Source organism: Dendropsophus ebraccatus, chromosome 9, assembly GCF_027789765.1.
Source record: "Dendropsophus ebraccatus isolate aDenEbr1 chromosome 9, aDenEbr1.pat, whole genome shotgun sequence".
Classification (NCBI taxonomy): Eukaryota; Metazoa; Chordata; class Amphibia; order Anura; family Hylidae; genus Dendropsophus; species Dendropsophus ebraccatus.
In genome coordinates, this window is record NC_091462.1 from 59,909,020 (window position 1) to 59,925,869 (window position 16,850).

The 16,850-nt window shown below is 40.0% G+C and overlaps 1 protein-coding gene across 1 annotated transcript; it reads right to left on the reverse strand.

Moving 5' to 3' along the window:
• Positions 1 to 10,805: 10,805 nt before the first annotated feature.
• LOC138802145 (gamma-crystallin M2-like) lies at positions 10,806 to 13,517 on the reverse strand. The gene is made up of 2 exons (XM_069985309.1): positions 13,269 to 13,517; positions 10,806 to 11,081 (listed from the first exon to the last, which is right to left on the reverse strand). The coding sequence occupies exons 1-2, from the start codon at positions 13,515 to 13,517 to the stop codon at positions 10,806 to 10,808; spliced, it is 525 nt and encodes a 174-aa protein (XP_069841410.1).
• Positions 13,518 to 16,850: the final 3,333 nt, after the last annotated feature.

Below are 16,850 nucleotides of genomic sequence, written 5' to 3' on the forward strand. Positions count from 1 at the left end.
AAAAATTCCCCTCCGACTCCATAATGGCAATCAGAATAATCCCTGGATCAACGTGACCCCTGAATTAGGAATAAGGGAAAGAATTTAAGGGAAAGTGTAGAACTCCAATGGCATGTGGTACGCCTTGAAGCGATCCTGTATGCAGAGGCCAGGGTGATCAGGACAGGTCTTACACTGGAAAATGGTGTCCTTCCTGATCCCCCTGTTACACCACACTCTGCACTTCTTCTGGGGTCTCCTGTTTTCTAGTGTGGGGGACATCACCTGGAAAATGTTGCCCTGCTGCGATACGGGGTTCTTCATATCCAGAAGTGCTGGGTCCGCTCCATGGCTGCTAAACATTAGGGCTCTAATTACTGCTTCTGATTTTTTCGGATCGTGCCTCAAGCTACAGTAGCTCGGACTGGAAGAAGGGGTGCTGGTATAAAAGTTATCCCCGTACAGGTGTTAACCTTTATCCACCAGTGCGAAGATCAGTTCCCGAACGATCTTCCCACTTACTCCGAGGATGGGGGGGCATCTGGGGGCTGGATTCGGGTGTCCCTTCCTTCATGCACTCTATGGCTGGGTTCATACTACGTATATTTCAGTCAGTATTGTGGTCCTCATATTGCCACCAAAACCAGGAGTGGATTGAAAACACAGAAAGGCTCTGTTCACACAATGTTGAAATTGAGTGGATTGCCGCCATTGACAAATATTTGCTGTTATTTTAAAACAACGGCTGTTTTATTGAAATAATGGCAGTTATTTACTGTTATATGGCGGCCATCCACTCAATTTCACCATTGTGTGTGATTTTAATCCACTCCTGGTTTTGGTTGCAATTTGAGGACCACAATACTGACTTAAATATACGTAGTGTGAACCCAGCCTAAGGATACGTGCTCACTGCGGAATGGCAAAGGATAATCCTTTGTGCATTCCGCAGCTGGCACACGCCAGCGGACTGATGGAGGCGCGCATCTCTGCTCGTGTCACACTCCATTCTATGCACGGGCGGATTCCGACGGACGACTGAATCCGCCTGTGCATAGAATGGAGTCTATGACACGAGCGGAGACACGCGCCTCCATCAGTCCGCCGGCGGGTTATCCTTCGCCATTCCGCAGTGTGCACGCACCCTGAGGCTAGGTTCACACTATGTAACTGTGCGGCTGTATTTTTTATGCGGCTGTAAATGTGCGGATGAAACTCCGGCCGTGGGAAAAAATAGACATGCGGCTCAAAACATACGGTCATTTACTTTGAAATCTGGTTCAACTAAAAATAACAAATAAAATCTTAAGAAAGTGATGCAAACACCTCTGGATGCATCTGGGAAAGCAGGGAACACAGTTTACATGAATTGCTATTACCGGGGTTTGCGATCCTCTGCACTAATGCCGATGTCTCTCATGGTTAATCTATTAAAATAATAAAACACATTTTCGTTGTAATAAAGTGCCTTTCGTTGTTCAATAATTAAATTTAAACTAATCCATCATTTTGCAATTAAATATACTGTTAAAATAAATAGATATATAAATAAATAAATGTATATTTATATATATATTTATTTTTTGACAGTATATTTAATTGCACAATGATGGATTTGTTAGAATTAAATTATTGACCAACGAAACTGAATTTATTTCAACGAAAATGTGTTTTATTAATTAAATATTAATTAGTACAGGAAGCTCCATAAGCCGTTAATTCATATGCCGGCAATAGAGCTTTCTGTACTAATCATCACTTTACTTTAATGAAAACATTAAATGTTTCTTCTAATTATGTTATCACAATAGCATTATTAGAAGAAACATTTAGAATTATATGTGCGCTCAGCTGATTGGCTGAGCGCACATATAATGAGCGGGTCCGCAGCACAGTGACTTCATTGTGCTGCGGACCAGCGAAGAGACAACATCGGGGTGAGTATACAGATCTCCCCACCCCCTCCCCAGCACTGCACCCCTCCCAGCAAGGAAGGGGGGTCACTTAACCCCTTCCTTGCTGGGATGGGTGCAGTCTGACATCAGTCTGGCCCCCAAGGGGTTAAGGGGGATGCAATACATCCTCCCTTAACCCCTTGGGGGCCAGACTGTAAGCAGCGATCTGTAAAGATGCTGCATACTGTAAGGAGCACAACACCGCTCACAATGATGGGTGTTGTGCTCCTGTTTGTGTGTTTTTTGTGTGTTTCTCCCTTTTTGTTTTTCAGATATCGGTATCCTGTGGATTACGTCGGATTCTGTGGACTACGTCGATGACCAGCGTTTTTTTAATGTTTTTTTTTATAAAATGGTCAATGAGGGGTGTGGGGGTGTTTTTATTTGAATAAAAAAATTTTTTAACTTGTGTCTTGTCTTTATTTCTTTACTTTATAGACTTAGTAGTGGAAGCCGTCTAATAGACGGAATCCATTACTAAGTTGGGGCCTAGTGTTAGCCGGTATAAAATGGCTAACACTAACTCCCTATTATTACCCCAGTACCCAATGCCACCAGGGGTACTGGGAAGAGCCGGGTGCCAGTGGTCCCGGAGCGTCAAAATTAGCGCTCCTGGACCGGGCGGCAGCAGGCTGGTAAGATTTAGGCTGGGGAGGGCCTAAACCAATGGCTCTTCCCACCCTAGTGTTACCAGGCTGCTGTCGTTTGGTTTTTAACCCGGCTGGTTATAAAAATAGGGGGGACCCTATGCGTTTTTTTTAAATGATTTATTATATAAATAATATATATAATTATTAATTATATATATTTATATATATATTTATTTTTTGACAGTATATTTAATTGCACAATGATGGATTCGTTAGAATTAAATTATTGACCAACGAAAGGGACTTTATTACAAAGAGAATGTGTTTTATTAATTTAATATATTAACTATTAGAGGCATCGGCATTCGGCATCATTGCCGGCTATTTTTGAAGTACTCCTTACGGACCGCCTGTCAATCCTCGGCCGCATGTCCAGCCGCAAACAATGGTCTTGTTCATTTTTTACGGGTCCGTTTACGATCGGGCCGTAGATTCATACATAGTGTGCACTGTGCAGCCGTATATCCTATACTTTCCAGCATACGCATTAACCACCAAAAATACCGCCGCACAATTACAGCCGCAAATACAGCCGCACAGTTACATAGTCTGAACCTGGCCTGAAACTGTAAGTGTACCCTGAGGTACTCTCACAGAGTTTATAGAATTTCACGCCATACCGTCATCTCTTATCGGGATGGTACTGAAGGAAAAGACGTGTCTGGGCGGCAGCATACACTACGCTACCCCCAGACACGTCACTGGATGATGAGGAGGAGGATGGAGGAAAAAAGGAACCCCCCTTTCATCCTCACTGGCTGTTTCGGAGTCGGAGGAAATAATAGTGTATGCCTCCGACATCGAAAAAACCCTGGGGGCCATCTTTATACGGGGATTAGTATATGGTGTATGTAAATGTGTAATGTAGTGTAATGTAAAACGTTATTTCATGTAGTGTAGTGTAATGTAGTGTTTTTTACGTTTTTTTTGACAGTAAGGAAAAATATACCTACGCCAAGAAAGGAGTTGCTGATAAATGCCGCACTTATGTGCGGTACTTATCAGCAGACAGTGTTGGTAGGATATAATGGGGGAAAACGCCCCTACGCCAAAAAGGAGGAGTTGCTGATCAGCGGTGCACTTACATGCAATGCTGATCAGCACTCAGCCGCATTAGGGCACATAAAAAAAAAAAAAAAAAAACTCTTTTTAACCCAAAGCAACTGATCAGTGTATAATATACACTGATCAGCCGCTAGGGGGCAGTAGAGTGAAGCTGCCGAAGATAGACGAAGAACAGAAGATTACTGAAGATTTCCGAAGTTAGACACCGAAGACCCGACGGGAGCCGAACGCAGCCAATGCACAGAAGAGGAGGTCGCAGGACCCGATCTTCACTCCGGATGCCGGGATCAGGTGAGTATAGTGCACCTACACTACACACACCTGTTTTGCACTGCTCATCTACCTCAGAACACTTTTTTAACACTTTGATCTCCGTGATAGGCTGGCCGGTACTGGCCGGCCTATCACAGCGATCGTGGGGGTGGCACCGGCGCCATATTTCTGGAGCACACTAATGGCGATTGGTGCTGTCTCTGACAGCATCAATCACCATTGCTTTCCGGGTCACCGATGACCCGGAAAGCTGAATTTAGCTGCTATCGGCTGATCTGAATTCATCAGCCTATAACAGCGATTGTCGGCACAGGGGGAGGGTTAACCACCCCCCGTGCCGACTAGCAGAGATGGCTTGCGTAAATGTATGTCCGTTTGCGTTAAAGCCCACCCTGCCGGTGCGCACATGTACGCCCAATGTCGTTAAGGGGTTAATGGGACTGTACCAAAAATGCTCTTAAAAGGACTGTACCAAAGTTGCTCTTAAAGGAACTGTACCAAAGTTACTCTTTAAAGATCATCAGGGATATCAACAATGATGTTGTCGATAAAGTCATCATTTTTGTCAATGATTGTCATCAGTGATTGTCTTTAGTGATGTCATCAGTGATGTCATTGATGATGTCATTGGAGATGTCATCGATGATGTCATCACTATTTGATGATGTCATTGATGAGGTCATCAGTGATGTCAACGATGATGTTGTCAATAAAGTTATTGTTGTCAATCACTGCAATTAGTAATGTCATTGATAATGTCATCAGTGATGTAATCGATGATGTCATCAAAGATGTCATCGATTATGTCATCACTATTCGATGATGTCATCGGCGATGTCATCGATGATTTCATTGATGATGTCATCAGTGATGTCATTGATGATGTCATTGATGATTTTATCAAAGATGTCATCGATGCTGTCATCATTATTAGATGAGGTCATGGATTACGTCAACAATGATGTTGTCGATAAAGTTATAGTTTTTGTCATTGTCATCAATGATATCATTGATGATGTCAACAGTGATGTCATCACTACTCGCTGATGTCTTCAGTGATGTCAACGGGGATGTTGTCGATAAAGTTATCATTGTTGTGAATGATTGTTATCAGTGATGTCGTCAATGATGTCTACGATTATACTATTAATGATGTCATTATAGTGCTTGAAAAAGCACTATATTGTAATTAGAGATGAGCGAACCGGGTTCGAGTCGATCCGAACCCGAACGTTCGGTATTTGATTAGCTGGGGCTACTGAACTTGGATAAAGCTCTAAGGTTGTCTGGAAAACATGGATACAGCCAATGACTATATCCATGTTTTCCACATAGCCTTAGGGCTTTATCCAAGTTCAGCAGCCACCGCTAATCAAATGCCAAAAGTTCGGGTTAGGATCGACTCGAGCATGCTCGAGGTTCGCTCATCTCTAATTGTAATCCTTATTATAGTGCTTGAAAAAGCACTATATTGTAATCCGTATTCTTCTTCTTCCGCTTCTTCTGCTTCCAGCCTTTCTTCTGCAATTAATACACCTGAACCACTTAGCGCGCAGAGTCCGTTCAAACTGCATTTCAAAGCCTTCAACAGTGACAGGTGTGCTATCTATTTTTGTCTATCTATTATCATTACTACTTGATGTCATCAGTGATGTCAACGGTGATGTTGTCGATAAAGTTGTCATTGTTGTGAATGATGATTATCAGTGATGTTGTCAATGATGTCTACAATTATACTATTAATGATGTCATTAGAGTGCTTGAAAAAGCTCTATATTGTAATCTATAATCTTCCACTTCCGCTTCTTCTTCTTTCAGCCTTTCTTTTGCGATTAATACAACCAAACTGCTTTGCGCACAGACTCCGTTCAAACTGCATTTTAAAGCCCTCAACGATGACAGGTGTGCTATCTATTTTTGGTTCCCATCGGATTTGTAGTTTTTAAGAAATTTACGTTTAAAGACCCCTAATTTCCTATAGAAAATAATGGCCCATAGGAAATAATGGCCTCACTCTAAACGCTAACAGCCAACAGCCAATCACAGCACATATGTAAATAGCTTAAATATAGCTGAGCCAGCAGTGTAGCAGAGCCGATACCCACACTACATAGCAGAGCTGAGACAGCCGTGTAGCAGAGCCGACACCTGCACTACGTAGCAGAGCTGAGCCAGCCGTGTAGCACAGCCGACACCCACACTACGTAGCAACGCTGAGGCAGCCGTGTAGCAGAGCCGACACCCGCCGGCTAAGGCAGTGCTAAGGCAGCTGTGTAGCAGAGCCGACACCCGCACTACGTAGCAGTGCTGAGGCAGCAGTGTAGCAGAGCCGACACCCGCACTACGTAGCAGTGCTGAGGCAGCAGTGTAGCAGAGCTAACACCCGCACTACGTAGCAGAGTTGAGGTAGACATGTAGCAGAGCCGACAACCACCCTACATAGCAGAGCTGAGCCAGTCGTGTAGCAGAGCCAACACTCGCACTACGTAGCAGTGCTTAGGCAGCCGTGTAGCAGAGCCGACACCCGCACTACATAGCAGAGCTGAGGCAGCTGTGTAGCAGAGCCAACACCTGCACTACATAGCAGAGATGAGGCAGCTGGGTAGCAGAGCTGACATCCGCACTACGTAGCAGAGCTTAGGAAGCCGTATTGCAGAGCCAACACCTGCACTACGTAGCAGAGCTGAGGCAGCCCTGTAGCAGAACCGACACCCGTACTACGTAGCAGAGCTAAGGCAGTCGTGTAGCAGAGCTGAGACAGCCATGTGGCAGAGCCGCAAAGGGACAGTAGTACCCAAGTCGCTCTTAAAGGGACGGTACCCAAGTCGCTCGTAAAGGGATGGTATCCAAGTTGCTCTTAAAAGGGACAGTACCCAAGTTGCTCTTAAAGGGAAAATACCCAAGTCACTCTTAAAGGGACGGTACCCAAGTCGCTATTAAAGGGATGGTACCCAAGTCGCTCTTAAAGGATGGTACCCAAGTCACTCTTAAAGGGACGGTACCCAAGTCGCTATTAAAGGGACGGTACCAAAGTCGCTCTTAAAAGGACGGTACCCAAGTCGCTCTTAAAGGAACGGTACCCAAGTCGCTCTTAAAAGGACGGTACCCAAGTCGCTCTTAAAGAGACGACACCCAAGCCGCTCTTAAAGGGACCATACCCGAGTCACTCTTAAAGGAAGGGTATCAAGGGTTAAAGTTTCTCTTAAAGGAAAGTCAGTGTTAAAGGGCTGCTCTTTTCAAGCACTATGTATTTCCCTGGAAATGCAAATCTAGTTTAGTGAGCATTTTCACCTAACAGGTGTTTTGTAGAACATTTTTTTTTCCAGTAATAAGTAGGTTGACCTCATCATTTTCCATTTTCACAGGGTTTAATAGGGAACAAAACGCCCCACAATTTGTTAAGTAGTATCTGCCAAGTACAATAATGTTTACATAAACAGCTGTTTGGGCTCATGATAAGAAGGAGTGCCCTTTAGCTTTGGGAGCACGGATTTCAGTGGAATAATTTTTGTATTACCTTTTGCATTTGAAAAGTCACCAGTGAAACTTCCAAGAGAGACACAATTTGTAAAACTTCAAAGAACAATACATATAGGGGCACATTTATTAAAAATGCACCCCTGGCATAAACTATAGAAAAGGCACAGATTCTTACCTTTTTCACAGTTTAAACCAGCCGTCATTCCCACTCACCTAATGGCTCGGTGTGGCCTCTTCCCAAGCCTCCTGTAATTTATAATGGCGTACAGGCATAACCCATGCAAAAATCTACACCTGCAACAGAACAGATGTATGTTTCTGTGGAAGCCTGCTGCAGACGAAGGTCCCCTGCATTTATTAACACCTTCCCCCAATATGACGTCAAGGGACGTCATGAAAAGCAGGGCCATTCTGCATCATGACGTCCCTGGCATGACGTCATGCTCTCCCTGCCTCCCCCCGCTGTCCCTATCTGAGATCTGGCAGCGGGAGGAGGCTGTGTCACACAGCCTCCACCCGCTGCCACTGCCCGGAGGGGATGCCTCCTGGTGATCGGATGCCTCCTGGTGATCGGGTGGCAGGAATAGGCTGCGGACACTGCCTCCTCCCGGTGCTATTGTTTTGATTCTCCCATCGCCCCAATAGAGCTTCCTCCCTGACAGCTAATTCACTATATCATGCATTACAGCACAGATCATGTGCTGTAATGCATTTTATATATATATATATATATATATTTTTTTTTTTATACAAAATTAAAAAACACAAATACATAATTAATACAAATAAAAATAATTAATTAATTAAATAAATACATAAATAATTAATTAAAATAAATAAATATAAATAAATTTATAAATGATCCCCCTATAAATAAGATACATGTATTTGGTATCGCCGAATCCGTAATTACCCCGTTTATTAATCTGTTACACTAATTATCCCACCCGATTAATGCCATAAAAAAAACTAACCAAAATGAAATTTTTTTGTTAATTCAGCCCCATAAAAAATGTAGAAAAAAACATATTAAAAAAGTCAAAACATCGCAAGTACCCAAAAGGTGTACCACTAAAAACTTCAGCTTATGCCACAAAAAAAAGCCCTCACAACACTTCATTAGCGGAAAAAAAAATATTGCTGCTCTTAAAATATGCAAGACACAAAGGGGGATATTTACTAACAAATCTAAAAACGCGATTTTGTCAAAGATGTTTTGGCATAATTTCCCATCTAATGTGTTTAGTCAAATTTATGTAAATTGTCTAATAGCATAGTAAATGTGTCTTAAAAATAATGGTCTCTTAATTAGTCTAATAAATCCACCTGGTTCGGAGCAGATGTAGCGATGTGCCAATATACAGTATGCAACTTTTTAAAAAATTGTGCAGTTAATAAATTTAGGTAAAAAAGAATTCTGGCGCACTTTCGATCTAATTAACAACAAAAAAACTAATTCAAAAAGTCGCATATAATTTGGATAGTCTTGTCTAAAAAAGCTTCATAAATTCATATTAGATTTATTTTGAGCGCAAACTAGATATATTAGACTAAAAACAGGCGTAATTAGTTTGATAAATGTCCCCCAAACAGTTTTTATAGTATAAATGCCATAATCTATAACAAAAGCTATATAAAATGGATATCGCTGTGATTGTACTGACCTGATGAATAACTATTACATGTCATATGTATTGTATAGTAAACGGCATACAAAAAAATGGTGAAAAACAGCTGCTTAATAGTGTTTTTTATTTCTACCACCTCATAAAAAATTTATTAAAAAATGATCAGGGTGTCAATTGTCCCCCAGAATGGTACCGTTGAAAACGTCAACTTGCCTTGCTAAAATATTTTGGCACCGCAAGGCCTCTGTGACATGATATAATGATTAAAAAGAAAACTGAAATAAAAAAGGCCCCAAAATTCACCAGTTTTCTGTCATGTCTGTGGCCTGTGGTTAATTCAGGTGACGCACTGCGGCCACATATGGGGGATTTCTAGAAACATTGGAATAAGAGGAATCAATAGTGAGTGGTATTTCTCAGTATTTGCTGTGTTAGAGGAAAAATGGATTAAAATGGAATATCTGCCAAAAAATTAAAATGTTAAATTGCCCTCCAACTTGCTTAAATTTCTTTGAAACACCTAAAGGGTTAATAAACTTATGAAATGTTACTTTGAATACTTTGAGGGGTGCAGTTTTTACAGTGGAGATATTTATAGGGGTAACTAACATACAGGCCCCACAAATCAACTTCAGAACTGATCTGGTCCCTAAAAAAAATCAGAATTTGAAATTTTCCTAAAAATTTTAAAAATCGCTGCAAAATTTCGAAGCCCTCTAACATCCTAAGAAGCAAAAGGACGTTCACCAAATGACATCACCATAAAGTAGACATGTTGTAGATGTATTAATAATTACTTCATGTGGCATGACTATCTTTCTTAGGAAAAGAGTATTTTGAAGATAAAGAAACATACACTTTTCAAATTTTTGCGCAAATGTGTATCAACCAAAGTATACCCCAAACATACCGAGGAATATGTAACGAATAAAACAATCTCAGAATAACCCTGATAGTTAAAAGCATTGCAGAATTATAACTACATAAAGAGAGACAGGTCAGAATTGAAAAATAGGTCCTGGTCATTAAGGCCAAAACAGGCTGCGGAGGCAAGGGGTTAAGCTTGTACCTCTTAGTAAATCCGGCCAGTTAATTGGGGGCAGGGCTTTATTTTAGACCAGTGGATGAGTCCTATAGTGCATTTACACAGACATATTTATCTGACAGATTTTTGAAGCCTAAGCTAGGAATGGATCTACAAATAGGAGAAATCTCAGTCTTTACCTTATGACCTGTTCTCTGTTTATAGTCTGTTCCTGGCTTTAGCTTCAGAAATCTGTCAGATAAATCTGTCTGTGTAAACGTACCATTAATCTCCCCCAAAGTGTTTTCCCTAAATAGGTGTGCAACGGAAGTGCAATAAGTGAAAATTGGAAACATTGTACAGATATGCTATTCAGCACACAATATGTTAATGTTGTACTAGTTTATTTATTTATTTTTTTTTTAACAATAAAAGCACTAAAAACATATATTTTTTGCCAAGAGCTATGTAATGGCCTTTGGGGAGAGGGGCTGTAGCATTTATTGCTATAGTGTACACTATAGTAGAGGCGACAGCAATTCTGACAGTTTTGTATTTATTTTTTTTATTTCCCTGTGCAGCTTAAATCATGTGATAGTTAGATAGATGGACCTAATTTTATATCTAATAGGTTAGTATGATGTTGTTACATTCTAAGGTTAAACTAGTAAAGATGAGTAAATTACAATATTAAACAAAAAGAAAGAACAATGAGATACTGTATATTTGTATATTTTTTTATTACATTAATCTAAGAAAATTCTGTAATTTGCTTGAAAGAGCCAACCCTTGCATTCAGAGCACCCCAGTCAGTAAATCTTCTGTACTCTCCAGGTCTTAAGTAATACTGATGACCCCTATAATAAGGAAGTTCATAAAATATCCAGTAGCCATCAAATACGTTGCAGGACTGGATGTCATGGTGATTAAAGCGGTCATTAACTGAAGGGCAATCATCCATTGCTTCCAGCATTTTGCCCCCAAAATTGTTTCTTTCATAAAGCCTCAGTCTGTAAGATCCTTTATACTGTAACAGAAGAATTAGGTTAAAATGAACAGGTTAAATTAAAGCAACAAAAGGAAAGCATGACGGGCAAGCTATTGACTGCAAAGTAACAACTCATTCATTGACCATTCCTTTTAAATTTAATACTAAATAATTGACAAACTTCCATGTTATAAACAGTTGTGCACATGCCAAGATTGACCATAAGTGGAACTGTTAAACAAAATATACATTACGTAAAGGAACACAAAATTCTCCACATAGTGGCAGACCCATGTTTACCATCAATACTGTTCTTTGTTAGGGTACTGTATGTCCACATTAAGGAATTCTCGCGGAGAACTCCCCATGGATTCCGCTGCTCGTCCCCGCATGTTCCCGCTTCACTATGTGCCCGTCCCATATACTCCATTCTATGGTCAGGCAGATCCCAAAGAATGAAAAGGCTATAGCTATAGTAAATGATGGTATGTGACAAGGGGAGATAATGAGTATTTGGTGGTGATCTATGGATGCCAATTGACTTACTTAATCTTACTTGCATATTTGGTGGTCTTTAAACAACACTGTCCTTTTCAGGCAACGTCTATGATTTATTAGGACATACTATACAGTGATTTATGAACTTTAGAAAACAAAGACATGTTGTAAGCAGGGGTGGATTAACTTTACCATAGGCCCCGGGCTGTTCACCATAGATCCTCCACCCCCACTGTAAATATGGCAGCGCTAGCATAAAGACAATACATCACTTAAAGTATAAGTCTGAGTGGCAATGGGCCTGGGCTACCGCCCAAAACAGACCTATTACAATCTGCTACTGGTTGGGAGGGTAAAAACATTTAATTTTAAAAAGGTTAATTCCCCTTGGTTAAGGGCTGAACTTTAGGACCTAGACTGGGAGCAGCTGTTGTCACATACTGATACAGATAATAAATGGGAAATCTTTAAACCAACACTAAATAACTGTACTGCTAAATTTATTCCTACAGGTAACAAATATAAACGATTAAAATCAAATCCAACATGGCTTACAACCGATGTGAAAAGAGCTATAAATGACAAAAAAAGGCATAAAAAAATACAAATCTAAAAATTCGAAGTTCTTTAAGTTCTTTACCCTTGTAAAAAAATATATTCAGATATTCTTGGGTCACTGGTACTGTGCTGAGGGACTGGCGTAAGGCAGATATAGTGCCAGTCTTCAAAAAGGGCTCTAGGACTTCCCCAGGTAATTATAGACCGGTAAGTTTAACGTCCATTGTGGGGAAATTATATGAGGGGCTTATAAAGGACTACATACAGGAATGTGTAGGGGGTAATAGAAGTATAAGTGATAACCAGCATGGTTTTACTAAGGACAGAAGTTGTCATACCAATCTAATATGTTTTTATGAAAAGATGAGTAAAAGCCTGGATAGGGGGCTAACTGTGGAAATAGGAGATTTGGACTTTACAACGGCGTTTGCCACTGTCCATCACGGAAAAGCTAGGATACATAAGTTTAGAAAGTTTAGTTGGTAACTGGAGTGAAAACTTGGTAACTGGAGTGAAAAGTCTTAAAGTGAAACTGCCACCCCCTTTTTTTGCATTATAACTTTTCTACACAGGTGTAACGGGTACATTTTGCAGTTTTCATACCTTATTTTATATCATATGTCATGGTGCCTGTTCCAGTAAAAAGTGCTCTTTTATCATCTGCGGATTGTGCTACCTGGGTGGGGCTTAACGGGCACAGCACCACTTAGCCCCGCCCACATTACCACCGTGGGCCTGCCCCTCTGTGATGCCATCAGCACATAGGTCCCGCCCCCACAGCGGCCATTGGTTTGGGCTGAGCTAGAGGCTAGGCTAGGCCTAGACCCTCTGTTCCAATGGCAGTCGAGGGGTGGGTCCCAGATGGCTATGATGTCACAGAGGGGCGGGTCCACTGTACTGTTGTGGGCTGGGCTAATTGGTGCTTTGGCCGAGAAGCCCCGTCCAGGTGGCACAATCTGCAGATGATAAAACATCACTTTTAACTGAAACAAAGCACCATGACGTATGATATAAAATGTCATGATGCAAAAAAGGGGTCACTTTAAGAACGATACCGGATAGTGGTACGGGCATATTCCCATACATTTGTGTGAATGCAGCCTATAGTTCATAAATAATACGTGTTTATTTCTTTCTATTATAATATCATAAAAAATTAAAGACACTTACTTGTGGGATAGCTATACAAGATCTGATTGTATCATTAAATCCCAGCCAATTTTGAAAATTTGAATACTCTCCTCGTTTTAGAAAATATTGATTCCCTCTGTAGTTAGTACGTTCATATATAATCCAACATCCTTTTATAACTTGAACAGAATTGCATCGTTTGATATAAGAGTGTAAATTGGGGGAATCGTTCAAACATTCATAGTGGCGACCCTGGAAATTTTTCTCTTCATATAAGATTATATGCATCTAAAAGAAAAAAATAAATAACTTGACCAATCACAAATTTACATGAAAATTCTCCTTCCCTCCTCAATGGCATATGTTAAGAAATTGTCTATATAGTAATACTGTTAGGAAATTTTATTCCAAGTCTTATGTCTGATACAGTGGAAGATGTTAGACCAGACCTGGGCATTGTATGGACCGCAGTCCACATCCGCTCCGCTGACCAGCTCTGACCGGCCCATGTGAGTTTGATAAGGTCAACGTGTCAGAAGCATTATGTTTTGGGGCTCCATGACTCCTGTACACAAATGACTAATATACACTTACACTTATGCACTTACTACTGCATCAAGGCTTCACTTTCTGGATAAAATGGTGATGTCACGACCCGACTCCCAGAGCTGTGAAGGCTGTGGCTGCAGGAGAGGATGATGGCAGGGGGATGCTCAGTGTTCCTTCAGTGCCCTGTGTCCCTCAGTGTCCCCCTGCCATCATCCTCTCCAGCAGCCACAGTCCGCACAGCTCTGGGAGTTGGGCCGTGACATCACCATTTTATCCAGGAAGTGAAGCCTTGATGTGGTAGTAAGTGCACTTTATAAGCATTTCCCGTAATAAGTCCATATGGGAATTTGTATACATTTGTATAACTTTTGGGGGGCAATACAATACTTCTCCGTTAACTATAGTAGTCTGGTCCTTTAAAACCATTCCAATTTCTCATGTTGCAGACCCTGTGTTAGCAACACTAAAATAAAAGGTGGCTGGCCAGTTGCTACAAACTCTACTGCCTGCAGACCTGAGGCTTATAGTATGATGATTTGGGGGGCAAAAATTACTTTAGCCTCAAATGTAATGTCTGTGGTAACTTAAAATGTAGAATGTAGAAAATGTAGAAACTTGGGCGATGATACTACTCATGTGGTTCAACATCAGAACCCACTATGTTAGACTTGTAGTGTTGTGTGATGCCAAGAGCAGTTGAAACATTGTTCCAGATTTGTCTATCATAGAGAAATTTGTATATTATTGGAATGGGGGGAGTTATTTTATTCCTTATTCTTATTTTCTCCAGATAATTAAGGTTATTCAGTCTCTCACTTTATTGCAGTATATCTAGCTGGATGTGCTAGATGGAAGTTATCACTGTAGCTGCCAGAGTCTACTGTATTTTTTAGTAGATTATTTGGAAATGACCAGTAGTCTGTTTTAATTTAATTGGTGATACTTTTACCATCTAATTCCTCATCACATTGAGCCGAGGCCATATAGGATTTAGTGCATTTGTTTTAGACGTGCTATAGGAAATCAGACCAAAAAAAAAACCTATTATTTCACTATTTTTCAACTAGGTGCAGCTTTTTAGTATGCATTTATTTAAAATGGTTACATGGTTTTCATTTAACATAGTTAAATACATTTTTGTTTTATCCTCTTACACAGAAGGCAAATATGAATGTATTGCTGAAAGACCCTCCTTTTATTAAAAAAAAAAAAAACAACATTGTCTATCTCAGTTCTCGAGTGTTATGAGGAAAAAGTATAGAAAACTATTTCCTTCTTGAATAAGAGTCTATTTTTACAGTATATTATTTGTTAACTCGGCAGTGTGATATGGGACTGGAAGCTAAATATTTTAATATTTAATATTTTAATATTTTAATTTATTTTAACTGAATTTTTGCTACTGTATTTAAACAATCCCAATATTCACAAAAGGAACTAAAACAGTTTTCTGTCAGCCTTATAATCAAATTGATGAATAAAAGTGCCATCAGGTACCAGATTTTCACAACAGAATATGCCTTTAGAGAAAAAATTTAAGTTACCTATAAAATGCACTTTTTAATTGTCATTTTCTAAATATACAATTATAACAATATCTGATATAAATACAAAATTACACATAAAATGTCTTGCTTAACAATTTTACCTTCAGAGAAGTGTTATGCAAGATGTAATGCCATAAACTCTCAGTCCAAGCGAACTCAGGCAGTTAGTGTCCTTTATATACATTTCAGGGGTCACACAATGGAGAACATTTAACCTAATGACAGGAATAGACAGTTCTGTTTTGTCTCCATTATATACAGCTACAACATTCTTTCCCACTATGGTACAAATGTCATTGACAGGTTATAAGTTTGTCTTTTGTTTGTTTTTTACACTGTTCCCCAGGTGGTAAAACTGACATGAAATCTATATTCCAGTCTATATTTGAGTCAGTTCATTACAATGATACCCAATTTATATAACGTTTGATTTAATTTTTGTTTTACTACTATAATTATTATTTTTTAATATATGTGATAAAAATTACTGACCCCTATAACTTTTTTTTGTATATTGGACTAATTGTGCATTAAGAATGAGCCATATTGCCATATAATGTGTTTGGAGTGTATTGTTGAGAGGCTGTGATAGTGGCGTAATATTGTGACTTGGGCGTGTTAGGCTTCCCCTGCTGTCTTAGTTGTATTCCAGATGTGTGTGCATCAATTTCTGAGGTGTCATTGTGGACTTGGAAACTTAAATTCGACCACTTGGAGGTCACCAAGAAATGAGCATTTTTCTCCCATAGACTTTAATGGGGTTCGATATTCAATCGAGTAGTTGAACATCGCAGTCTGTTCAAATCAAATTTTAAGCTTTTGAATATTTCACTACTCACTCATCTCTATTAAGTAGCAATTTTTCCAGGATAACTTTTTTAAGTGGTTTGCCTCCTCAGAGGGTGTATGCCCTATTACACGTATGCCCTATTATTGTGCTGGAAATTGTTACATATAAATAAATAAACTACATATTTGTTCGTTCTAGTTCCGCATTCGTTCACTAATCGCTCAGTGTAATTGCACATTGTTAATTTTTTTGCTGGGCTCAGATGGAGTAAACGTTTGTAGTAACAATCGTAACGATCGTAACTAATGATTATCATTCTGTGACATATGGTGAACAATTTCAGGTTAACGATAAACACTCTCGTTAGCGATCTTTTATCATTAGTCATTAATCGTTAAAAATTGCTCCGTCTAAAGCCCCTAATACAAGAGGCGATGTAGAGTAGCAAACGAGTGATGTCAGCGCTTGCTTGATCCTCGTTCCCCGCTCGCTGCCGCAGCTGTTACACGTGTCTTCTATTGCACAAGGCAATTATCGCCCGTATACGGACGATAATCATTTCATTTAATAGGACCTTAACAGGACCCTGTCTCTGCCCACGTGGCAGCCTTAGAAATCTACACCAGCTTTAGGCTATGTTCACACAATGTAAAACTACGGCCGTAGTTCTTGCTGCAGAACTACAGCCGTAGTTTTGCGGTGTGTAACAAAGTCTTATGTGCATCGTATATGCTC